Source organism: Gobio gobio (assembly GCF_949357685.1).
Source record: "Gobio gobio genome assembly, chromosome: 11".
Taxonomy (NCBI): Eukaryota; Metazoa; Chordata; class Actinopteri; order Cypriniformes; family Gobionidae; genus Gobio; species Gobio gobio.
In genome coordinates, this window is record NC_137104.1 from 41,587,077 (window position 1) to 41,613,939 (window position 26,863).

General features: G+C 42.2%; 1 protein-coding gene and 1 long non-coding RNA gene across 2 annotated transcripts in view; one reads left to right on the forward strand and one right to left on the reverse strand.

The window, feature by feature from the left end:
• The window catches only part of LOC307133627 (nuclear GTPase SLIP-GC-like), a 154,287-nt gene that overhangs the window by 42,067 nt on the left and 85,357 nt on the right, over positions 1–26,863 (reverse strand). Inside the window, exons 18-27 of the mRNA XM_079828757.1 lie at positions 26,648–26,842; positions 20,028–20,206; positions 19,852–19,894; positions 19,457–19,540; positions 18,350–18,443; positions 18,063–18,199; positions 17,798–17,962; positions 17,562–17,719; positions 16,656–16,776; positions 16,311–16,419 (exon numbers count right to left, since the gene is read on the reverse strand). Of these exons, the coding sequence (XP_079684883.1) occupies positions 16,311–16,419; positions 16,656–16,776; positions 17,562–17,719; positions 17,798–17,962; positions 18,063–18,199; positions 18,350–18,443; positions 19,457–19,540; positions 19,852–19,894; positions 20,028–20,206; positions 26,648–26,842 (1,285 nt within the window). The remainder of the gene's footprint in view (positions 1–16,310; positions 16,420–16,655; positions 16,777–17,561; positions 17,720–17,797; positions 17,963–18,062; positions 18,200–18,349; positions 18,444–19,456; positions 19,541–19,851; positions 19,895–20,027; positions 20,207–26,647; positions 26,843–26,863) is intronic.
• LOC307133632 lies at positions 12,840–15,201 on the forward strand. Its single transcript, XR_013817457.1, has 5 exons — positions 12,840–12,902; positions 13,193–13,350; positions 13,772–13,828; positions 13,935–13,988; positions 14,736–15,201. It is a non-coding gene; the product is annotated as an uncharacterized lncRNA (long non-coding RNA).

The following is a 26,863-nucleotide window of genomic DNA, read 5'->3' on the forward strand; positions in this document are numbered from 1 at the left end:
TGGACTGGACTGGAAGCAATTTTTCTTAAGTTGTAAAAATATTTGTTTCACTTCAGAAGACCAATTTATCCGCTGGGGTTGTATGGAACACCGTCACCGTGTGTGTGGTTTTAAGGCGTCAAAAGAGTGGCAGCCATTCATTTGTATTACATTAATATTATTTTAAAAATATTTGTATCTGAAGAAAGTGAGTCATGAGAATTTTTCGATGAACTACCCTTTAATTGTTTATTGTGTTGTGGTAACATTGTCAGGTACATGGGAGAACTCGAATGCTCTACAGAGGAAATTCTTCTGGAGCTTGGCCAAAATATAAACTACAACCAAAGCTGCAGGTTCAATGTCAACCGGAAAAATGTACTTGATGGTGCCTTTAGAGCATTCAAACGAAAATCATTTGATCCATATAAAAGAATTTCTGTCCGATTCTCGGATGAATGTGGACATTTTGAGGAGGCTGTCGATTTGGGAGGCCCGAGGAGAGAGTTCCTCACTCTTTTAATGGAAGCGATTGAAAAATCTGCACTGCTGGCAGGCCCAGATGGCCAAAAGAACCTTGCTCTTGACTCAGTTGGTATGCTATTTAATTTAATGTTTTTCACCCAACAAATTTCACCCAGTTGTTTTCACAACCTTATAATAATTGTCAATTTTCCACACCAGCTGTCAGAGAAGACCGATACTACCTTGTTGGTAAAGCAATTGCAGTCAGCATGGTGCACGGGGGACCTTCGCCAGGATTCTTTTCGTCAACATTGTTTGAATGCATCTGCAATGGGAATGTGTCACCAACCATTGAGGATGTGAGTGACTTGGATTTGCAAGATAAAATCCAAAAGGTAAATTTTTGTATTAGCAACTAATTAAACACCATAACTATACACTATCATATTCAAGCCTGTTTCGAGTAAACAATAAAGAGTGCACAGTTGTGCTGTATGGTGAGTAGGGATAGGGCAGTATGGAAAATTAATATCATGACAATAGTGACCAAAATTATGACAATAATCAGTATTATCGCGGTTTTGTTAAAATTAGATGAAAATGCTCAAAAAGAACTGATACGCACAAAGAAAACATTTCAACAAGTTTTATATTGGAAAATCAACAAACAATTGAACCACAAGAGCCGTGATCAACAGGCACCGACCCATCGCTTCTCTATCTTTCATCGTGTTAAACCCGCCAATAGCGCGCCAAGTGGATAAGCCAGTTTGTGATTGGTTCCCGCAAAAGTGTAACAGAAGCAGGATAAATGAATGTACAGGCTTCCAGACTGAGCTGCAGGGCGAAATCGCTGGTAGATCAGGCTGGGTTTACCCAGTCTAACATCTCGGGCCACCTTTGAAAAATGTGAAGATGAAAATAACCTAACATAGAGAGATATTTTTTAGCAAAGATTTAAACTGGCACATTAACATAAGGCTATATTTAGAATATATGGAAAAAATACTATTATAAAACTATTATAAATGAGGTTAGTGGATAACTCAGCAGCAAAGGTTATTCTTATACTTATTATTACTACTCACTACCCTTTACTTACTCACTGTATTATTATAGTGGAAAAAAGAGAAATGTATTGGGGAACAAATAAAATGTGAAATGTGTTCCACATTGCATCACATAATACACTATACTTCAATGAAGCAACTCAGTGTTCCTTCGTTGCATGTACAAAAGTGACGTTTTAGAGATAGCATTGGATGCTTGGGCTCGACTGTCAACTTGAGATTTGAATCTGGCAGAAATAAGTATTTCCTCCCAAAAAAACTTTTTTTTTAAAACTTGTGTTATCAAACTGTTGTAGGTGCACTTAGGGCGTGTCCGATCCACTTTTGCTAGTTTAAGGACAGGAAAAATGGTCTGTGCACTCAGCATGCAATAAAACAGAGTCTCATCTCCCATTCCCTTTAAAAACCAGTTGCGATTGATCGCTATTTACATGGTGGAATTTGCAAGTGGAAAAATTGAACGCTAGCCTGACAAGCCAGACCCACATCAAGATATTGGGTCTGGGAACTCACCATTGACAGAGCTCAATCCGAGGGGCGGGATAAACGGTTGTCTTTCAAACTCCCTCTGCACGCAATAGGATAGCGCTACAACCAACCAGAGCAACGAAGAAGGTGAAGCGAAGCTAGTTGATAGATTTAACTTTCGCAGTATCCGGTCGGCAAAACTCTGAACACATCTTCCTTTCTTAAGAATGACTTCAGTGCCGTTCTTTTCTCAAAGAAAAGCTTAACTCCAAGTCTTCCAGAGTTGCGGTCAAAGCTGATTAGAAAGACCGTTGTTCGCCAGCTTCTTTGTTTTCAAGTAGCACGCAGAACCTCCGCAACCTGACCAGAGTTTGTTTTTTACAGCTCAGAAGTGTATTGAGAGTTGCTAGACGACACTCGCGGCAGATTAGATTTCATGCCACTAGGGTGCGTCTAGATTTCTAGGCTAACTGGACGCTTCTCTAGTGAGGAAACAAACCATGTATGTGAAAAGCCGGATTCCACCAAAGCATTTTTATCTTTATGCACACAATAATAATCTTTTACATTGTAATCCTTTTTATTTTTAATATAATACCAATATAGTAATTATATATATATATATATATATATATATATATATATATATATATATATATATATATATATATATATATATATATATATATATATATATATATATATATATATATATTAATATAGTACCAATAATATTTGGCATGTTTGTGTGCTACTGCGCATCCCTGTGTGTATAATAAGCAGAATGTACGTTTGTTGTGCATCCACCTATAGGCGCATATTATTAATGCACTCTTTAAATAACATTTACATTTAATCATTTAGCAGACACTTTTATCCCAAGCGACTTACAAAAGAATATTTATTAAATAACAAAACAAATATTGCGACATTGACTTTAGAGTAGGTTTTTGTTGGCCACTGGCATTGGCCAGTCATTTTCAGTTGCCTCAAAATAGTAACGCGATGACAATGTGTCTGAACTCACCTCGTTTTCAGACCAGCATGCCCATGGGCGCTCAAATGGCCGCAAATGCATTTCCTATTTAAACAATGTGGCATTGGACGTGAAAATGATAACTGCGTCGGGCTTAAAGTAGCACAAAAAAAACATTTGCAATGTGCCTGGCGCAGCATTGTGCTGGGTGTATAATAGGGCCCATAGAGCAAAATCAAATGGAGTGTGATATTGCAAATTTAAAATGTCACAATTTGTATTGTAATAGATTAAAATGCATATACTTATATTTCCAGATTGCCAATGCTGCAACCATCAATGAGTTATACCAGGCAACTGAGAACATTACAGAATACTTGGCAAATGCAGGCTGTCTTCGAGGTATAAAATGCCTTGAAGACAAACATCAGCTTGTAGAAGATATTTTAATGTTCCAGATTGTGAACAGAGTCCATGGCCCACTTGAACGGTAAGAATGATATATCATGATTACATGGCTCTTGAGAATAGTGTGTGTGTGTGTGTGTGTGTGTGTGTGTGTGTGTGTGTGTGTGTGTGTGTGTGTGTGTGTGTGTGTGTGTGTGTGTGTGTGTGTGTGTGTGTGTGTGTGTGTGTGTGTGTGTGTGTGTGTGTGTGTGTGTGTGTGTGTGTGTGTGTGTGTGTGTGTGTGTGTGTGTGTGTGTGTGTGTGTGTGTGTGTGTGTGTGTGTGTGTGTGTGTGTGTGTGTGTGTGTGTGTGTGTGTGTGTGTGTGTGTGTGTGTGTGTGTGTGTGTGTGTGTGTGTGTGTGTGTGTGTGTGTGTGTGTGTGTGTGTGTGTGTGTGTGTGTGTGTGTGTGTGTGTGTGTGTGTGTGTGTGTGTGTGTGTGTGTGTGTGTGTGTGTGTGTGTGTGTGTGTGGGCATGTTTTTGTGAAATATCAGGACACAAATGTGTATAATGACATGGGGAACGTCCTCATATTTCACCCTCTTTTTGTAATACCTATGTCATACCCATGTCCTCACTTTTCAAAATGCTTATAAATCACACAGGATGAGTTTTTTTTCACAGAAAGTAAACTGTGCAGTCTCCTGTGAGGGCTAGGTTTAGGGGCAGGGGCAGTGTGAGGGATAGAAAATACGGTTTGTACAGTATAAAAACCATTACGCCTATGGAATGTCCTCACATTTCACAAAAACAAACGTGTGTGTGTGTGTGTGTGTGTGTGTGTGTAGTAATGAGCAGTCAGAATTCAGCTATTGCAGCAACAGGTAGATTACAACTTGAATTGATACTCTTGAATAGAGGTCTCTTCATATTATTGCCATGCAAATTTTTGATAAAATGTGACTCGTTGTTTGACAGACATAATACTTTAGCACACAAAATATTTAAGCCTTTGTTGTTGTTCTTGAAGACTCAGGGAGGGCCTCAAGACTCTTGGACTGTTGGAGGCTGTTGTTAAACACAAAGAAGCCTTCAGACACCTTTTTTGCAGCCCACAACAGCCACTCACTGCAGACACCCTTGATGAGTTATTTAATATCCGTTACTCCATTGCTGGAAGTAACAGACGGGAGGAGGAAAACACTGCAGTAGCCTTCTGGAGGGACTATATTCTAGATGCAGAAGGCAAGTAATGTAATAGATTAGTATGTTGATGGCTTATTGTGCAATGGGAGCAGTTAGTTACAACATAAAACAGTATGAACCATTTACATCATAAAACAGAATTTTCTTATTTATTTTGGCTTAGCCTTAGTAACCAGGGGTGTATTCCTGAAAGAAAGTTTAACTTACCATCACAGATACCCAGAACTCCCAATTAATTAACCCAGTCCTTGCTTTCTCAGGGTAGATTGGTTACAAAAACACAACCAGGGTTAAGTTCAGTCAACATGTTCAAAGTGAAAACACAACGATATTCTTAACAGAGTGACAAAACCACAAGTCTCTGTGGGAACGGACACAAAAAGCAGCAGACTCTTCCTTAGTGTCCATTTTCATGGTGACTTATGGATTCGTCTTTGTGTTTTCAATGTGAACATATTCTGGGTTGACTAAACTTGCTCCCAGTCACGTTTGTGGAACTGGCATGACAGAGTTAATTAACTGAGTGACCTATTGATGAGAGAATGTAAAATAATATTGCTTTGTAAAACAATTAGGGCTGCAAATAACAATTATTTTGCAAATTCATTAGTTGGCCGATTATTTTTTAGATTAATCAGATAAAAATGTCTATTTTTTACATTTAATATTAATTGTCTCCCTCTCTACTGCGTCCCATCTGTTTGACGCACATGTGCACCAGCGCTCATTCGTTAAAGTCTGAGGTTTAACACAGACTGTCAGGGTGAGCCTTCATGCAAAATGGAAATACACACATGTATCTGTCAAAGGGCAAGCCATATTAAACTTTACGCTAATGTATTAGCTTGAAGCTTAAAATCAAGAATTCTCATATGTTGGTCAGCTAAGCTTTCCAGCAGCAGTTTACTCTCTTTCACCACTATTTATAGATGCATTTTGTTCATAGAAATACATTAGGCCAATTCAGTGCTGTATTTTTATTTCCGTACAGTCGGCAGATGCGACTAAACAATTATGACAATCAATTATTATTATTACTGGTTTTATTGATTAGTTGCTGCAGCCCTAAAAGCAATGTTATTTGACCCTTCTCTTATCAATATGATACACATGTACTTAATTTGTTTCTCATTTTAAGTAAACCATTTTTAAACAAAGTTAAGGTAATCCTCTTAGCTCTAAACTTACCTGGGTATGTTGCATAACCTTCTTTCTAGAATACCTCCCAGGTATTATATCAGCTTGGACAGTGAGAGCATTCCATCCAAAAGGAATGTAATTCCTCTTGAATGACCCAAGGTTTTTGTTGCCTATGAAGGATTACCTTATTTCTCAGTCTTTTATTACTCACATTGATTTTCTTTTTCAGAGGGCAACTGTAAGTGCTCGCTGGATAGAGTACTAATGTTTGCAACCGGATGCAATGTTCTGCCTCCGATTGGGCTGAAGCCTCAGCCATCCATTGAATTTTTACATCCGACAGATTCTTGGTCTACTTCCGGGAGAGAAAAATTTCCAACCTCGAATACATGCATAAACAGCTTGCGTCTCCCTTTGCACAAGGACTATGCCAGTTTTAAGTTGAATATGGACTTTGCCATTTGCAACACGCAAGGGTTTGGGCAAGAGTAAGAGGGGAACTGCTTTGTTTGTTTGTTTGTTTAAAGGGAAAGGTCACCCAAAAATCTTCTTCTTTCTTCTGTTGAACACAAAAGAAAATAATTTAAAGAATGTTGGTAACCAGACAGTTGATGAGCCCCAATGACTTCCATAGTATGGCCACTGTCAATAGTTTGGTTACCAACATTCTTTAAAGGGTTGGTTCACCCAAAAATGTAAATTCTGTCATTAATTCCTCCGTTGGACACCCGTGAGACCTCCGTTCATCTTCAGACACAGATGAAGATATTAGTGTTGAAATCCGATGGCTCAGAAAGGCCTTTATTGACACCAATGTCATTTCCTCTCTCAAGACCCATAAAGGCACTAAAGACGTCGTTACAAAGCCCATCTCACTACAGTGGCTCTACAATCATTTTATGAAGCCACAAGAACAGTTTTTGTGCACAAAAAATAACAACTTATATAGTGATGGGTCGATTTCAAAACAAAGCTTCGAACTGTTATGAATCAGTGAATCGAGTCATGATTTGGATCGCCAATGTCACGTGATTTCAGCAGTTTGACACGCGTTCTGAATCATGAATCGATACACTGATTCATAGCAGTTCGAAGCTTTGTTTTGAAATCGACCCATCACTATATAAGTCGTTATTTCGTATATTTGTGCACAAAAACTATTCTCGTGGCTTCATAAAATGATTGTAGAGCCACTGTAGTGAGATGGGCTTTGTAACGACGTCTTTAGTGCCTTTATGGGTCTTGAGAGAGGAAATGACATTGGTGTCAATAAAGGCCTTTCTGAGCCATCGGATTTCAACACTAATATCTTCATCTGTGTCTGAAGATGAACGGAGGTCTGACGGGTGTCCAACGGAGGAATTAATGACAGAATTTACATTTTTGGGTGAACCAACCCTTTAAAGAATGTTGACCTGAAATTTGCAGAAATTGACCAGTTCAGCTAAACAGGTCAATCTAGGTCAGTCACACCATAAATTAAGTGTTTAACTAGCAAGTTATTCCATTGTTTTAGGAGACAGCGTGCCTTCAATTCTTAAATTCAGTGAAGTCAAATCAATGGCATTCAGATATGCGCTTCCTTAGACTCTGTGTTCTTGTGCTATTTCTGCATAACTGCATTTTCTGCAAGTTTGTTCGACAACCTCCATGTTGCAACTTAACTCTTTCTACTCTCTAATTCCTTTTCCTGTCACCTCTCTTTTATATTATGTTGGTTCATTAATATTCAACATATTTTCATACTGATTATTGAAATAATAAAAGTATATATTTAAGCTGCTGTCTGTGACTTTGTGTTCAATATTTACAAAAATATATATAATGAGAATGTACAACATGAATTTATGTTCCAAACCGTGTTTCTGTCTTACCCTGAATCATTATGGCACACTTATAATAAGTGTTTATATTGGGACTATTTCAGTCGGTATGGAAGGTACAGCTACGGAGGAGCACAGTCTCTGTGTAGTCATAAACAGAGAGAAGTAGCTCCGGGTACAATGTTCTTCCGCGAGACGCATGCAGTTCTGTTTAATAACCGCTAGGGCGCAAAAAGTTACCGCAGCTTTAAGCTAGAGATATATTTTATCTAAAATGTTAATAGTAACAAAAATAAGCACTAGGTATAATTTTTCTTAGGTAGTGAATTATAGTAAAGCACTAGTATCTAATGAATGAGTACTAGTCTATAATGATTAAGTACTAGTTTTTTCAAAAGATAGGCCTATAGTAGGCAAACTAAAGAATGAGCGCTAGTAATTATGGAATAGATACTAGTATCTAAAAAAATAAGTACTAGTAGCATGAAAATAAATACTTGTATGTTTTAAGGATTAAAATGTTAAAACAGCGTGCAATAGGAGAGAACTTTAGAAATACAAACCGGAATGCAGCCAAGAGCCCCGCTTATTTTTATATAGAGATATACAGGCATCTAGCGGCTACATATTGGTATTATGGGTAGTTTACCTTTCCAACAAACTGGTCGTTCACAGATCATTGCAGTTTTTAAATAAACAAAAAACGTACTGCCTTAATGCCTGCTCTGACCCAGGCAAAAATATTTAAAAAGCCCACACCTTGTTCATAAATTGATTGACAGCCTGCCTATAATAAAGATCTCACCACTCTAGTAACATTTTACATCATTTTCTAGAAATTTGTGTTTTGTTTTTCTTTTGCTTCCCATCATGTCCACAAGTCCTTGGTAGAAGACATACTGTATCTCAAAGGGTCCTTCCAGGTTACATAAATTGAAGAAGAAGAAAAAACTTGGAGCATTAAAAACCCCACCTATCAACTTTCCCGTTTACTAAATGGAATAATATATGGTTCAGCCTTACCAGGGGTCAAGACACATGTTTGTGGTACAGTACATCATTAATGACAGTATATTTTGTGTTATATTTGGTCCTACATTGAGACAACTTAACATTTTAAAATGATGTTTATAGGTTGGAATGACATGTAATATTTTAAGGAGGAAGAGGAGCAATGGAGGCAATTTCATTTGCAGCTTGGGGATAAAGATACTTGCACTCAAACCTTCATTACACGGCACAGGTTGTGTGTTAAAACTGACACAACACATGTTGTCCCTGAGCACACACACTACATGTGTTAAAGTGGAGCAGGTGGGGTGCGTGGTTGTAACAATGCATTACAGTGAGCCCTATTAGAAATATTATATTTTATTCAATATTTTTTAAATTCTTTTGTGAAAACCATGAAAAAAAGGTGAATAAAGACTGGGAGTCAATGTTCAGAAATTCCTTATTGTTATATTTTTAACGATGCTGTGCTATATTAAGTGATGTGTTTGTTGTCAAACTCAAAAATTTGTATATTTTCAATGATTAAAAAATGACTTTTTATTTAAAAAATTTAATAATTGTATTTTATTAACAAAATATTTTAGTTTGTCTTTTTTATATGATAACATTTTAAGCTGTTATTTGGACATACTACCCCACCTATGGGGCATGTTGTCACATTTCACTTCCATTCTTTCGGGGTATATCAACAAAAAAGCATACACTTATGAAACAAAACCACATAATTGTATTAGACGTGTGAAATTAATGTAGGGGGAAAAAATACTCTGAACCCCAAGTGGATTCACACAAACTGAAATAGTTAAAAAATCGTTAGGTTGTGCCCTGCTCTCCCCTATATAAATAATCTAATGTGGATAATTGCATATTTTGTATTTTCTCCTAATAAGGACGTGTTGAACTGGGTTAGCTTCTGACTGATTTTAAACACACCTTTATAAATGGTCATTTCATTTAAATGTTTACTAACTGTATAGTTTAACATATTGATGTACTAAAATCTTTCAAATGCACAATTTAATACAGTTATTTATCTTTTTTTTTTCTAACTGGCTGAATTAAGTAATATAGGCTAACTCCTTTCGCATTCCAGTATAAGAGTCCTACTATATTAGGCATGTTGTAAATAAATATCCTTTTTTTATTTTTTATTTACAGGGATTAACTGGCAAAAACACATATCCATCAGTCCCCCTCACTAGACGAATTGTTAATGCACAGAGCTTACTGTAATTACGTCAATTTAGAACATTGAAGGTTTTTTTTCGTTAACTGGCAAAACTTCAGACGACACGGCGCAGACGTCACGTAGCTTCTCACGTAGCTTCTCAGGCGAGTATGTGGGCGACGAAAGTGTAACGCTTCTTATCACACGTCATTGGTCACGGCTTCTGCTCACGGCAAGGTACGCGACGATCGACACGATTGATTGCTTAGTTAGCAAAGTAAATGTATAAATCACACCCCATATACCCGTGCCTTAAGGCCCTGTTATACTCGCGCCTGGCTCCGCAAACTGCGCGCGCTCCTCCCCCAAACGAACGAGGCTTTTATAGTCGACGCGCGCGCCGTTGTAGTATTCTGTGAAACGACAGGGGGCGACTTGGAGTAATTGTTCTTAAATCCGTCGAAAGCAGGAGCGAAGAAGTTGTTTACCGGAACAGGTGAACAGAGCCACAAGCCGTTCGTGGAACATAAACGAACCCACATGAGCCCCGTAACTTTACAAGAGAGACTGGCCGTCACACTACGTGTTCTTGCGTCTGGCAGTAACCAAAAATGTGTTGCCTCCAGTTACAAGTTGGGCTCGACCACAGTTTCGTTGATCGCAGTACAAGTACAGGGCTGTCATCAGAAGGGGATGTATACAGTAATGTTGCCAATCAAAGTAAAAAAAAAAAAGTGTTAAATCTTATGTGTTTGCTTTGTGCTTTAAAATATATTTTTCACTTTCATGTATAAGTTATCACAGTGTTTGTAATAAAACCATAAAACTGAAAGCGTGGTATTGGTCGACATTAGAACAAAATAGATGGATGTGAAAACATGCATACACTATATTGATATTTTTATACTATATATATAAAACTAAACAAGCACAATAAATGCTGTAGAAAGTGTCTTGTAAACTAATGTACTAAATGAAGCCTCTTTGTACAGTTAGTTTTTATAAAACATGCCTTATTTTATCAAAGGTTCTATTTCAGTTAGTGTAGGCTCATTTTGAAAATGTAAGCAGTTACTTAAGACAAACTGAGTGCTTAATGCAAATGTATTCTAAAGTCCTATTCTCAAAAGGAATGGATGGTTGGACGGATGGATGCCCATCAATGCAAACTTTCCATGAATTCTGTGCCATCTGGCTGTCGCGATGATCCCTCATGGAATGGTCATAAATGTGCCGGTACTGACGCACCAGCTCGGACAAAGTCGCCTCAAAATCGTACATCTTCGGATGCGGAGGTGCGCGCGGAGTTACAAAAAATGCGCTGCGCACCGCCAGGCGAAATGGGGTCTTGCGGAGCCAACGCGCGAGACCGCCCCCTCCGCGTTGACGTCATTTTTGCCGCGCGCACCCTCGCGCTCTTGCGGCCGCGGCGAGTATAAAGGCCCGGGTATACTTCGGCCGTCCGCGTTCGTGCACCGCCCGCATGACGTAATTTTCGTCACTCGGAGGGCTCGCGGCCGGCCGCACACCCCGTCCGCGCGCAGCCCAAATTTTGTGACCGCGCGGACGGTCCGCGTGCAACAGCGCATGCGCCAGCAGTACAGAAGAGTCCACTAGGTGGCAATAAACACAGTATTGAGCACAGTGTTCAGCCGTCGAAGAAGAGTGTGCAAAGACCGGTTTAAAAACAACACGCTTGGGGAAAAAAAGAGAGAATTTTTGATTCTTCAGTGTTTCTTCCAAACTATGTAGCAATGGTGGATGCACTACAGTTCTTCTCCGATCATGCCCAGCGAATGTCCCGTTGATGACAGGACTCAGTGCTGCCCTCCGATGTCTGGTGGAGCATAGACACTTTTTTACTGCGCATGTGTCGAACGCGATCCTCCGCGCGCATCCGTTGTGTAGTATACTTTGAAAGACGCGCGGACAGGGCTGCGCGCGTGACGCGTCCGGGCGCGGTAAGTGAAGTATACCCGGGCCTTAAACAAGGCTTTAAGCAGCGCAGGAGCGGAGCGTCTAGGTGCAGATCCACTTGTCCGTGCAACACTTCTGTCGCGCCGCACTCCACTTTTTTCCTATGGGTGACGTCATGCGACTTTAACGCGCCCGCAAAGCATTCCAGGAAGGCGGCGCTGCATTTGAACAATATTTGCTGAATTTGCATATATATATATATATATAAAATAAATAATAATAATAATAATATATAATAAATAATAATAATAATATATATATATATATATATATATATATATATATATATATATATATATATATATATATATATATATATATATTTTATATATATTATATATATTTTATTTTATATAATTACACGGGACACTTCACTACATGATTTCATGGTGAAATTTGTTATTTTCCATGTTAATCAGGTCAGTTTTGATCAAGAACAATCCACTGTGGCTTTAATTCATCGTGAGCAGCGCGGCAAAAATAGACGGCAAAACGATCGCGGCACTGCTGCTTCTGCTCTGCTCCTGCTACGCGCTGCCGCGCCGCCTCTGCGTGCGGTGTGAATGCTCTAATCTGTTAACATGGGCGACGAAAAAAACAAGCGCTGCTTACGCCCTGCTAATGCTGCGTTCACACCAAACGCGAATAGAGCGTCAAAATCGCGTCTACCGCGTCTAGTTTCACGCACGAACATTTTGAATGCATTTGCACGTCCGCAGCGAGTTGGACGCGCGTAGAAATCGAGCGCTGGAAGCGAAATTGACTCGCGTTCAAGGCACTCCAGGAGAAATATGTCATAAAACACCTCTGCCTCGTTTCATTTTCATTAAAAATATATATTAAGCATGAATAGCCACACAAATGTGGTCCAGGCAACTCCTACATTATCTTCACTGCATGTATATATTTAAATATCCTTAAAATATAAAGTTATGAAACTTCTCTTTGCCCTCAGTCAAAACGATTTGGCAGACAATAGATTATAGATTCATGAGAGCAAAGATCGCCCGTTAGATCTACACAAGACGAACCAATACAGAGACATCAGAGCCAGCCAATATTAACCAACTGCAGAACCGCAGAACCCATATATGTCACTCACAACAGTCTGAGGACAACAGCGCCACGCCTCAGTCTCATGCCGGAAGTGGGCGGAGTAGCAGCCTCAGATCAGAAGTGGACGGAGTTAACGAAAACTAAACAATTGGCATGGCGGAAGAAGAGAACACGGTAAACAGTTGTTTTTGTATTGTGGTTTTAATCTATCAAGTTTATTTGTGTTGTATATTTGATCCATCGTTGTTGTATTAACACTTTATACAGCACGTGGCTCTAATCTTTTTTTAAACGAGCTTTACACTGTCTCTCGCGTCTGTTGATATGGTCTTGCTTTAAGTTAAGTTACATATTCATTGTTTGTAATTGTGAGTTTACTTTGTTGTTGGCGCTGTATTTTTTATTTAATTACCTTTTCTGATACTGACCAATGTGTTTTATGTGGATTTTGTTCTAATTTATAGAGGCATATTACGATTTGGAGAGGCTCAGCTTTACTTCATTTTCATCAATGCAAGACATTCTGCAACAGTTTTCACTGCCCAGTGTTTTTAAACTGACCAGATGGCACTAGTTGAATGCACATCTTCAAATTCACTTCAAAAAGCAGCTGTCCATGAAGGTATGAATGTTTTGAGTTATTTGTTTATATACAGTGGCAAGAAATAGTATTTATTTGTTATCCCCTTGGAATTAGTTGGTTTTCTGCATGATTTGGTCAAAAATGTCATCTCATCTTCAAAGTTTCAAGTATATATATTTATATATAAGCACAATGTGCTTAAGCTAACAAAATACAAACAATATTTAATGTGTTTGAATGTGTCCTATTAAAATCAAGTCAAATACACAACCAAACATGTGATATGTATTGCCAAATATAGATATTGTTCATTTGGATGATGCTCTGAAAGTTTCTTTTATATTCTGAATTTGCAGTAAGTGGTAATTTTTGCTTTAGAACAATGAAACTTGGCTCTCTTGTACAATTTGTATGGTTACATTATTTATACATAATATATATCTGTTTGATTTTGTTGCAGTAAATTGACAAGCAGACTCACCCCAGGACAGGACAATGGAAGCTGATCAAAAACAAGGTTAGTTTTAAAAGGCTCTCATAAAGACATAAGCTACTTATATAGTGTGTTGTTATATCTGCCACATCTTTTCCAGGAATAACTTAATAATGTTCTATTGTTTTAGACTGTTCCACAACAGTTGGTCGGCTCTATTGACTGTGGGATATTCATGTTAATGGTAAGACAATTTTTTTTTTTTTTTAAATAAGAGCTTCTCTTCATTAGGATGAAAAACATGAGGGCTTTTCAAACTTGAAATAGTAAACCCCAGGTAGACAGAATCTTGCTTCACGTTTCACACTGATCATCATTTACCTGAGATGAACAATTAATCCTGGGTATTCATACACTGCCGTTCCACACTGTACTGTACTAAACCATGGGATAACATCCTTATTTGCAGTGTCAGTGTCACTGATTGGACGAAGACCACACACAATATGTTTACATAAATGCTCAAGCTTTGCATGTCCTCGTATTACAAGTTTAACCTGAATGGACATTTCAGACTATAAAATAATTAAAATGGTCTCTTCTTCACTGCAATTGTTGAGTTTTCTGTCAGCATTTGACGTTTTTCCTCTCTAACGCAGAATTTATTATTTATATAGAATGCACAGTGTTTCAGTGACTGTCCAAAGCATGCAAATATAAAAGTGTGAAATGTTACTTTACCCGGGGTTAAAAGTGTGTTTAGAATGACGATAAGCTCAGTGTGAAAATCTTGCCTTTGATTTCTGTATACATTTTGAACTGAAAATGGTTAATTAATTTTATTTGTGACGGTATGATTTATGTCACAAATATAGATATGAGGGAAATTTAATTTCAAAAATTTAATATACATGCTACATCCTTCTACACACGATATTGTTAAAACACTTCCAACATTTCATCCCATTTTTTGTACCCTTCTCTCATGAAGGAGCCACAGACCACAGAAGACCTCTGCACTGCAGGTGAAAGACTGTGGAACTACCAAAAGTTTTCAAAGGTTTAGTGAAAGAGCCGTGATTTCTGAAATTGAAAGAGGAAGACCAGGAAAAAGCCCTTCAACTTTCACAGGCTGAAATGGACCGAACTGGCCAAAGAGCCTTTAGTGCTTTTTAAGTGTTTAGTGTTTGGACAAAAGGAGTTTCAGAATTAATTGCATGTTTATGGAGATTTCATTTATTTTAGATTTAATTTGTCATGCCTTTGGGGAAGTACATTTATTAAAATTAAATATTTTTTGTGTGTTGTTTTGGGATTTGATTAATCTGAATCTGCTTGAATTATGCATTCCAGTGTAGAATTGTGTAATGTTTATTATGTACTATGAAAAAAGGTTCATTCTGAAATGCTTGAGTAAAAAAATATTTTGTGTCATATGAATAAATGTTCAAATGCTCAATCTTTGTTTAGATTTTTAGTGTTTTAAGCTTTATGTTCAATTGATCTAATATAATATTTTAAGACATAAAATAAATAGCAACTTTTTACTTTAAAAATCCTTAACAAAACGTTGCAATGGGGTTATATATTTATAACTTACATTTTATATATATATATATATTTTTTTTTTTTCAATGTGTAATGTGTATTTTTATGATTTAACTATGTACTATTCATGAAAAGTGAGTATATCTATCTATATCTCTCCTCAATTAGAACTTATTAATAAAATACTTTACATTATTAACATGGTTTGAAACTTGGGTTTGAAACGCTCCATATGGAGCAATGTATACGAAGATTAATCAGCTCCGCCCACTTCCGGCATGAGACCGTGGTGTGGCGCTGTTGTCCTCAGACTGTTGTGAGTGACGTATATATGGGTTCTGCAGTTAGACCTATCTCGAGCCAGCGGCAAACGGCAGAAGGACTGGCCAAGGAAAGGCTGTTCTCGGCGGGGTTATGAGCGGTGATTGCCCGGTGATTGCCTGGATCTCACAACTCCAAAAACACAAGATTATTTTTTTAAATAGGCGCTCTCTTTATAAATAAACCACAGATTTGAGCTTTAAACAACTACATTCCCACCTGAAAAAGTCTTAAAACTACATTTTGTGACACAATAGTTCTATTTTTAATTTATGCAGGGTTTCTCATCACGTCACTGATTTACTCACCCTCAAGTGTATGACATTCTTCTTTCAGACAAATACAATCTCTTGTGAATACGCGTACAGTTAAAGCAAAAGTTAGAGATTACAGTTAGTAAAGTTTTAAATATGGATATTTATCTTACACAAACTCATCGCTTCACTTCAGTGGGCATTTATTTATTTAATGGACTTCAAAACAGAAACAGCCATTCATTGCCATTATAAAGCTTGGAAGAGCCAAAACATATATATATATATATATATATATATATATATATATATATATATATATATAACTCTGATTGTATTCGTCTGAAAGAAGAATGTCATATACACCTAGGATGGCTTGAGGGTGAGTAAATCATAGGGTCATTTTCATTTTTGGATGAACTATCCCTTTAATGCTATCTTACCTTCATAGCAAGAAGCCATTTCATTCTCAATGGCTGTTTTTATTGATGAGAAGATTTGCTTCTTCATGTCAACAATGTCTCTATTGAGCGACGCCTTCAGTTCGGTTTCCTTTCAAAACAGGAAAAACACAAGAAAAGTCAGAAAAGTCTTGAAACATTAGTCTGTGATTATTCCAGTCCTGCATAAAAGTTTGTTGTATTTCAGTGCTTACTACTGGGTTATAAAAACAGCCTGCTTAATTATAAGGAATGAGAATTCACATAGATTTCAACAGGAGTAAAGAAAGGCATAGAGGACTGTGGCCAGAGTATGACACACATCCCCAACAGGACAACTGAACTCACCTTAATTTTAATGAAGTCCTGAATGTTATTCATAGGAAGTGTGGGGTTAGCAGGGTCACTCTGGATAATACTGAATTTATCAATCTGTTCCTTCAATGACTTCCCTGTTGTTCCAGTCACACTAGAGCCAAGAGAAAGGCATTTTTAAAATCATTTTACAGAACATGGTTGTAATCCTTGCTAATCTGATACAAGAATTACTGGAAGCAATAATTTATCCTATGTGGCTGTCATATGAACAAAAGATTCAGAGGGGACATGGGAGGTGAGCAAATCTTTTCTTTTTCCTGTACAGTGTGTATGCGGCTGGTTTAAATGACCTATCACTAGAAAGAGTAGCAGTACAAATCCATTCATATTTTGGGTCCTGCACTGATGTCATGTGGACCAAATTTTCTATCACAAATAAAGCTAAACCCAATCTGTATCTTAGTGGGCATCAGTCTCATTTGCTCATTTGGTTTACTTGCAATCTACAGTGGGTCCATGTTGACAAGCCTTGCTCCAATTTATGCTCCAATATACACTCTAAAAAAGTGGTTCTATATGGCACTAAAAGGTTCTTGGCTCATAATCATAGGGGAACCACTTTTGATGCTAAATAGCACCATATCTTAACAGGTTATGTATCTATATAGCACCTCAGTCATTTAAAGAACCGGTGAAGAACCACTAAAGAACCACTGAAGCACCAAGATTTGGTGCTATATAGCACTTAAATTGGTTCCCCTATGATTACGGGCAAAAGAACCACTTTTTTTTAGAGTGTAATATGAATAATTTGTAAACAAAATGCAATAGGATAATTAACAGCCATTTACATGTAAAATATGTAATGTAAAATGTAAATAGTTTTCATTACATTTTATTATAAGATTGGAAATAGAATGATAAAACCAAACTTACGGGAAAAGCATTTTGAAATCTTCATCAATGCATTTATGCAAATTTTCGGCCAATGTCTTGTTCAGGTCTAAAATGTTATCCCAATTCTTTGACCAATAGCATCCGTTGTTCTTACAGAAAGCTCCAAGGATTTTATGGAACCCCCTTCCATCTTTTTTCTGAGTAAGAAAACACACAAAAAAGTGTTAAAAGGACAAGAAAATGGTGATTATACAAAACATTTGAATCTCACTCACAGGTGCTATCAGTTTCTCTGTGGAAGCAACACATGATTTTGCTGATTCATCCACTCCCTTTGAGAGACACTGCTCAAGATCACTATAAATGCCATCAAAATATTTGTTCAGTTCCTTCAGTGACTCCGTTAAGTTCTTCTCTAATTCGATGACTTTCATGTCCATCTAAAACACATCCATACAAGAGCAGTCAATTACAGAATAATACATATTGGCAGCATTCTGAAGACACTCTAATTCTAGTCATTCTAATTCAGACTCATACCGTTTTCTTGTCTGTATCCAGCTGGCCACTTTGGATTAAGAGCAAAGTTCCCTTTGCTTTATTCACATAACCTCTGACCAGTTCTCGATTAATGCTCTTGTTAAGACTCTTCAGTTCATCCTGCAATTTAGGGATTTCTAGATAAAAAGTCAAGGATGTGATTTAGACTCATTTGCTCTTTAGCTCACTTTATAAAATATTTTAACTTAAGATTAATAAAAAAAATATACAAGCAACAGTTTGACATAAAGTGGTAAAATAAACGCAATAGACAGAAGATAGTTTACCTGTTTCATTAGGTTCCAGATTTAAATTGTGGTCAAAGAATGCATTGGAACTTACAGTACAAACTTGGAACTGATTGTCAGTACTGAAAATTTCCTGGAAAGTAATATTATTAAAATTAGAACAACATATATTGTATTCTATATATAGTCATATCGTATAGGGATGCACAATATTATCGGCACGACATCAGAATCGGCCGATAAACGCTTAAAATATAAAAATCGTCATTGGCCGATATGAAAAAATTATGCCGATATGCCTATGCCCTGCCGATATGATAACGTGTTGATATGTGCCTGCAATAACTCACATGTGCAAGGAGTGCTAAAACGATAAGATCACATCAGCAGTGTGGTCATTCTTAAAGTGAAAACAAGCAAATACATTGCATGTGTGGTGATTTATATTGACAGTTTTTAAATTCTAGAATGTTATATGCATGTAGTGGGGGCGTTGTTGTTACAGCAATAAAATGAAAGGTAGAATATACAAATGAATTGAAGCTTTTTCTGAATAAATAAAGCAATAAAGATGTCATAAATCACAAGCATTACACTATTATATACAGTTTATTAATTCGTTATAACATTTTATGAAATGTAAAATAATCCAAGGAGCTCTAAAATAATTGTTGAATTTTTTATTTGAAGCTTAAGACAGCATCAACTGATGTCATGCCACTCCCACACATTAAATCCCAAAATAAAATATTTAGGTTACAACTGCATATGTCTGGGGTGAAAAATCACTGACTTTATTATTGATAGTTATTATTATAGTTATTTTCAGAGCTTTTAATTTAGGATACTCTTATTATATAAAGAACTTTATTAACATTTATTTATCTTTAACAATAATCCTTTTAGTAAGGAGACCTCAGAAATCTGAAACCAGAATGAAAAAAAAAATGTTTTGCTCAAAAGGGTGTTGTTTCAAAAACAAAGGGAAAAAATAAACTTATATCGGTATCGATATCGGCATCGGCCAAACGAATTGAAAAATATCGGCATATCAGATATTGGCAAAGATCCAATATCGTGCATCTCTAGTATATATCGTTTTTTGAAAAAGTAATGTAACAAAGATAAATAGGTAAAAAGTGCTACCTTAAGTTTAGATTTTTCAAACTTTTCTTTGACCTTCACCTTGGCGTTTTCATTTCTATGAAGTATGCATTCTTTTTTCAGATCCTGAATGATTAAAAACAAAACACAGCTATACACAGGTTTAAAGTAAAAGTCGATTCAGTGGTTGGTTGTGTAGTAGCTCTTTTTCCTCTAAGTAAATTATTTCATTCATTAAATTGCTGTCACAGTGATATAAGCTCTGTGTATAAAAATTGCACTTTACAAACTTACTTAAAGTGTAAGTAAAACCATCAAATTTACTCAGAACCAGCAGTTCAAACTTACAGTGGAAATTGATAGCTAAAATTAGTACTTGTCTATGAAAACAAATGAGCAATACTACATAAATACAGCTAGTACAGTTTTTTGCAAACCTTGTCTTCTGAGATTTGGTCTCTACTAGGAAGCCGTGAACATCTAAAACGTAATATTAAAAAGTTACAAAGTGTTCTTATTTGTTTCACATAAAAGATACAATATTATTAGAATTAGACTTATAATTATACCACTTCCAGACATTCACTTCCTATATGTAATATTCATAAAATACCTAATATAGGCTCCTGGATCGATATCATCCGTCTTTGTACAGATGAAGTTGATGCTTTTGCATTCTCCTCCTAGTCCCAGTTCTTCAATGCAATGCTTTAAAATCCCCCAAGGGCCACTGTCAGTGATTGCTCGATTAATAGCACTTACAATCCACACAGAAGAGCACTCTCTGAGTTTCTACAAGATTTGAAATATAACAGTGAATTAGGGGACATGTTCTTAGTGTTATAATATATTTATTGTGTGGTTAATCTGGCAAACGTCTCTGTTACGTATGTAACCCTCGTTCCCTGAAGGAGGGAACGGAGACGTACGTCGGAACTGACCGACGAATTGGGATCTGTTTTCAGAGACCGACCTACTTCGAGTAATTAAAAACGAGCCAATAAACATTGGCATGCGATCACGCATTCCACGCACCGCCCCGCGTTGCGGGTATAAATAAGGAAGTGGAAGTGTCGCATACCGTTTTCAACTGAGGAGCCGAGATAAGTGGCTCGGGCCTTCAGCTGAAGCACAGCCCCTGGCGACGGGACGTACGTCTCCGTTCCCTCCTTCAGGGAACGAGGGTTACATACGTAACCGAGACGTTCCCTTTCAGTCGGTCACGTTCGACGTACGTCGGAACTGACCGACGAATTGGGATCCCTACCAACACGCCAGGAGGCTGGCCCTTCCAGCGTCCTGCCTGAGCTCGCTGGACCACTCCTATGTTAGAGTGGGAGTCAGGGCTCCGGGCAGGGAAGGACAGTCACTGCTGTTCCTGCAAGACCCACTCAGCGTGACTATTGGATAACGCTGGGAAAGCGTGCCCGTCTCGGGAGATGGAACGCTGCGGACCACATCCTTCAATGGAAGGAGAGGTGGAATACACATAAGGACTAACCTAGCAGGGTAGTGCAACAAATGGCAGTCTCTGGAGTGGACCCAACCTGGTTCCAGGGGGGGAAGAACACAGCCAGAGACGACAGAGGAAGCTCTGTCGAGGGAAAGACACGGGGCTAGCCGAGTAGGGTAGCTGGAACCGTGGAAAATACACATATGGGGTAGCCTAGAGGGGACCGCAACATATGGAACCCAGCCTACACAGACGTTCCACAAGCATACGGGTGCAGGCCTGGCATCAGACGGCCGCCACGTCTGACACCGGAGGGGTGACGGAGGAACTCCCAGGGTTAGCCGATTTACGGGGAACACAACTGGAGAAAAATAGACGCACGTATCCGGCCCAGAGGGCGGGAGTGGCGTACGCAAGCCGACACTAGAACGGGCACTTAGCGCTGCTGGCCACTGGGGGCGAGAATGCGGGAAGATACCGGCTCTACACGGAGGCTATAAAATCTAGCGAACGTGTTAGGTGTCGCCCAGCCCGCAGCTCTACATATATCTGTCAGCGAGGCGCCTTGAGCCAACGCCCAGGAAGAAGCAACACTCCTTGTTGAGTGTGCTCGCAACCCGAACGGGCAAGGTACGTCTTGGGACCGGTAGGCCAAGACAATGGCATCCACTATCCAGTGGGCCAACCTCTGCTTGGAGACAGCTTTTCCCTTCTGCTGGCCTCCGTAACAGATGAAGAGCTGCTGTGAGGATCTGAAGCTCTGAGTCCGGTCAACGTAAGCGCGAAGAGCGCGGACGGGACATAAAGCTAGGGCTGGGTCTGCCTCCTCCGAAGGCAGCGCTTGCAGGTTCACTACCTGGTCCCGAAAGGGAGTGGTAGGAACCTTGGGCACGTATCCAGGCCGGGGTCTCAGGACAACGTGAGAGTTGGCCGGCCCGAATTCTAGGCACGATTCGTCGACCGAGAGTGCATGCAGGTCCCCTACCCTCTTGATTGAAGCCAATGCAATCAGGAGAACTGTCTTCATGGACAGGATTTTTATCTCAACAGACTGCAAAGGCTCAAATGGGGGACCCTGAAGTGCTCTGAGCACCAGGGCTAAGTCCCAAGAGGGTATCGAGGTGGAACGAGGAGGATTTAGTCTCCTCGCACCTCTGAGGAACCTGACGATTAAGTCGTGCTTACCTAAGGATTTACCGTCTACTGCATCATGATACGCCGCTATTGCTGCGACGTACACTTTGAGGGTGGAGGGAGACAGCCTTCGGTCCAACCCATCCTGCAGGAAGGAAAGCACAACGTTAATCGAACACTTTCGGGGGTCTTCCCGGCGGGAAGAGCACCACTCGACGAACAGGTTCCACTTCAGATAGTAGAGGCGCCTCATAGAGGGGGCTCTAGCTGAAGCGATGGTGTCTACCACTGCTTGTGGTAGGCCACCTAGAACCTCCGCGTCCCGTCCAGGGACCAGACATGGAGATTCCAGAGGTCTGGACGCGGGTGCCATAGAGTGCCCCGCCCCTGAGAAAGCAGGTCCTTCCTCAGGGGGATCGGCCAGGGAGGGGCTGTCGCGAGGAGTGTAAGTTCTGGGAACCAGGTCCGGTTGGGCCAGTAGGGCGCAACTAACAAGACCTGCTCCTCGTCCTCCCTGACCTTGCACAGTGTCTGTCCGAGAAGGCTCACTGGGGGGAACGCATACTTGCGTAGGTCCCGGGGCCAGCTGTGCGCCAGTGCATCTATGCCTAAGGTACCTCCGGTCAGGGAGTAGTACCACTGGCAATGGGTCGAGTCCGGAGAAGCGAACAGGTCTACCTGTGCAACTCCGAAGTGGTCCCATATCAGCTGGACGCTCCGGGGGTGGAGTCGCCATTCGCCCAGAGGTGTCGACTGGCGAGAGAGCTCGTCGGCTGTCTGGTTCAGCGCACCTGGGATGTGAATGGCACGAAGTGACCTCACAAACTTCTGACTCCACAGGAGGAGATGGCGGGCGAGCCGGAGCATGCAACGGGAGCGTAGACCACCCTGACGGTTGATGTACGCAACGGCCGCAGTGCTGTCCGAACGGACCAGTACGTGCTTGCCCCGAAGCGGTTTCTTGAACCGGGCCAGGGCAAGACGTACCGCCAGTAACTCTAGGCAATTGATATGCCAACGCAGTTGGGGCCCCGTCCACAGACCCGAAACTGCGTGCCCGTTGTACGTGGCCCCCCAGCCCGTGGATGAGGCATCCGTGAAGACCACAGCATGCCTCGACACCTGTTCTAGGGACACTCCGGCCCGGAGAAACGAGGGGTCTGACCACGGACTGAAGGTTTGGCGACAGTAAGGAGTAACTAAGACCCGGTACTGACCGCTCTGCCACGCCCATCTCGGGACTCGGTCGTGCAACCAGCGTTGAAGCGGTCTCATATGAAGCAATCCGAGCGGCGTTACCGCGGCTGCAGATGCCATATGCCCCAGGAGCCTCTGAAATAATTTCAGTGGGACCGCTGTCCTGCCTTTGAACGTATTCAAGCAGTTCAACACTGACCGGACGCGCTCTGGAGTGAGGCCCGCTGTCCGGCTGACCGAATCCAGCTCCATACCGAGATAAGAGATCCTCTGCGCGGGGCAGAGTTTGCTCTTCTCTCGGTTGACCCGAAGTCCCAACAGGCTGAGGTGACTGAGCACCATGTCCCTGTGTTCGCACAACTGCTCCCGAGACTGGCCGAGTATGAGCCAGTCGTCGAGATAGTTGAGTAAGCGAACGCCGCGTTCTCTGAGCGGAACAATGGCTGCCTCGACGACCTTCGTGAAGACGCGAGGCGACAGGGACAGCCCGAAGGGCAAGACTCTGTACTGATTTGCCTTCCCCTCGAACGCAAAGCGTAGGAACGTCTGTGTCGATAGGATAGAGACATGAAAGTACGCGTCCTTCAGGTCGATCGCTGCGAACCAATCTTGGGGACGGATGCATTGGAAAATGCGTTTCTGCGTTATCATTTTGAACGGAAGCTTGTGCAGGGCCCGATTCAGAATGCGCAGGTCCAAGATTGGCCTTAACCCACCCCCTTTCTTGGGTACAATGAAGTAGGGGCTGTAGAACCCCGACCTCATATCGGCAGGAGGAACCGGCTCGACCGCGCCCTTCGCCAGCAGGACATCGATCTCGGACCGCAAGACATGGGCATCGCTGCTCCGCACGGAGGTGAAGAGGATGCCCCTGTACTTGGGAGGCCGGCGTGCGAATTGAATCGCATAGCCGAGTCTGATGGTACGGATGAGCCAGCGAGACGGCCTGGGGAGACCTAACCAGGCCCCCAGAGACCGAACAAGCGGGACCAACGGCACCACAGACATACCCGGGGTGAGGCAGCGAGGTGGAGTATTCAGACCCGACTCGGGAGGCCCGGAGGCGGCCCGGAGTGTTGTCTGAATACTCCAGGTGGGGCAGAGAGTGGGTGAGAAGGCCCGAGGGCGTCCTCGGTGCCCACTCTGCTGCCCCCTGGCGAGGGGTGAGAGGGAAGGAAAGGAGTGGCAAGGCCCGGGGGCGTCGCACACTGCCAACCTGTCCCTCTCGGGGCTCAGGGAGGGAAGAAACTGCTCTTTTATTGAGAATGTGGGTACCGCTGGACCCCGGAGGGCCAGCGGCAGGATGTTGGTACCGGTGTTGACATTCTCCCCCCGGTCCTCCTCCGGGGGGAGGAGGGGTGCGGACACCACCTCCCCTGGAGCAGCTCCTCTTCTCCCTGGGCTCCCCGTGTCAGGGCCGCTTGCCCTTGCGCTTGCCTGCCGACTTAGCGGGCCCCGACACGGGTTGGGCGGCACCCTGACGGCCGGCACCCTGCTTCCCCGATGGTGGAGGCTGCTGCTTGGGTTTAGCAGGGGCGGAGGCGGCCACAGGAGGACGCCCTCGGCGACGAGCAGGCGGAGGTGCAGCCGGCGACTGGGTGGAGGCAGCAGCAGGTCGCCGGGGCAGGATATTCTTGATAGCCTCCGTCTGCTTCTGTGCCACCGAGAACTGCTGGGCGAAGCTCTCGATGGCGTCGCCGAAGAGGCCGGCCTGACAGACAGGGGCGTTGAGGAACCACACCTTGTCAGTCTCACGCATATCTGCCAGGTTCAGCCAAAGGTGGCGTTCCTGGACCACCAGAGTGGACATCGCCCGACCCAGGGTGCGTGCGGCAACTTTCGTCGCCCGGAGGGCGAGGTCCGTTGCGGTACGCAGTTCCTGCATAACCCCTGGGTCGGAACTACCCTCGTGCAATTCCTTGAGCGCCTTGGCCTGGTAGACCTGCAGGAGCGCCATGGCATGCAGAGAAGACGCGGCTTCTCCACAGGCTGTGTAGGTCTTGCCCGTTAGACTGGACGAGAACCTACACGCCCGGGAGGGGAGACGTGGATGACCCCGCCAGTCGGAGCCGGTCTTAGGACACAGTTGCATCGCAACCGACCGTTCCACTGGAGGGACCTCCACGTAACCCTTAGCCGCGCCTCCATCGAGGGTAGTGAGGACGGAGGAACTCGCTGATCGTGCACGAGCGCTGTAGGGTGCCGTCCACGACTTCGTGAGCTCCTGATGCACTTCTGGAAAGAATGGTACTGGGGCGGGGCGCTGAGAACCAGCACGGGCCGTCCCGAGATACCAATCGTCCAGCCGCGAGGGTTCGGGACAAGGTGGAGGGTTCCACTCGAGCCCGACACTCGCGGCGGCCCGGGAAAGCATAGCCGTGAGCTCTGGATCAGACTCGGGCAACGGTACCACACCCGAAGGGGGCAGCGCAGCCGAATCCTCATCTCCAGAGTCCATTAGCTCGTCCCCCGATGCAGCTATCGATAACATATCCTCGGTTGGAGCCCCGAAAGAAACGGGTGGCCCCCCATGGGAAGGACCACCGCGATCTTCCGGGAACTGCGCCGGCGCAGCGGAGGGGGGAGGGGCCCGAGCAGCCTGTTGACTGGGCGGGGGTGCCCTGACCGTCACCCTCAGATCTCCACCAAAGGCATCAGCTAAAGTAGCAGCCCTCTGCTTTGCAGCGGGAGGACCACTAGATCGGGGGATACGCAATGGGGCTCCACCCTTTTTGAGGTACTGGAGCCGAGACCGTCACACTGCGATGGTCATGTTCGCGCAGTGCGAACATGAGTCATCCACGAAAGCCGCCTCTGCGTGCTGAACGCCCAAACACGAGAGACAGCGATCGTGTCCGTCAACTGGGGATAGAAATCGACGGCATCCAGAAACACACGGTTTGAATGACATCTTGAAAAAGACGCAGGGTCAAACCGTGTTGCTCTTTTAGTGAGAGAAGAAAACCCGCTCCGACAGTGCCGAGGCACACAGGGGAAATGGCCGCGGCTCACAGCGGTTCAAAGGTGCAAGCCCGCTGTGAGCACTCAAAGAGAAAACGCCCAGCGAGCTGTGAAAACAGCTGTTTGTTTTCTTCGCCGCGACCACCGCTGTAAGGCACCGTCACACCGACACTGGACCGGAACAGGTAGGACTCCTCTTCTCTCTGCTCGTGTGAAAAAACTCTTCGTAGGAACATCAGAAACTGAATGCTCGGCTCCGAAGTTGAAAGCGGTATGCGACACTTCCACTTCCTTATTTATACCCGCAACGCGGGGCGGTGCGTGGAATGCGTGATCGCATGCCAATGTTTATTGGCTCGTTTTTAATTACTCGAAGTAGGTCGGTCTCTGAAAACAGATCCCAATTCGTCGGTCAGTTCCGACGTACGTCGAACGTGACCGACTGAAAGGGAACTGTTCATTTGAAAGGAGCGTAGTAATATATTTACAGATTTCCACAGATCCTCTCTAGTCTTATTGCAGTCTCCAGATCCAGGAAGATCAACAAGCACAATGTGTTCCAGAAATTCACGACAATCTGGAATCTTGATCGTCACACTCTTCACAAGTGGCCAGTACCATTCACCAGGACTTGACTCACTGTGTTGTATGTATCTTGCAACATCATTAATAAATTCAGAGACCTGTTGAGATAATAGCTTTGC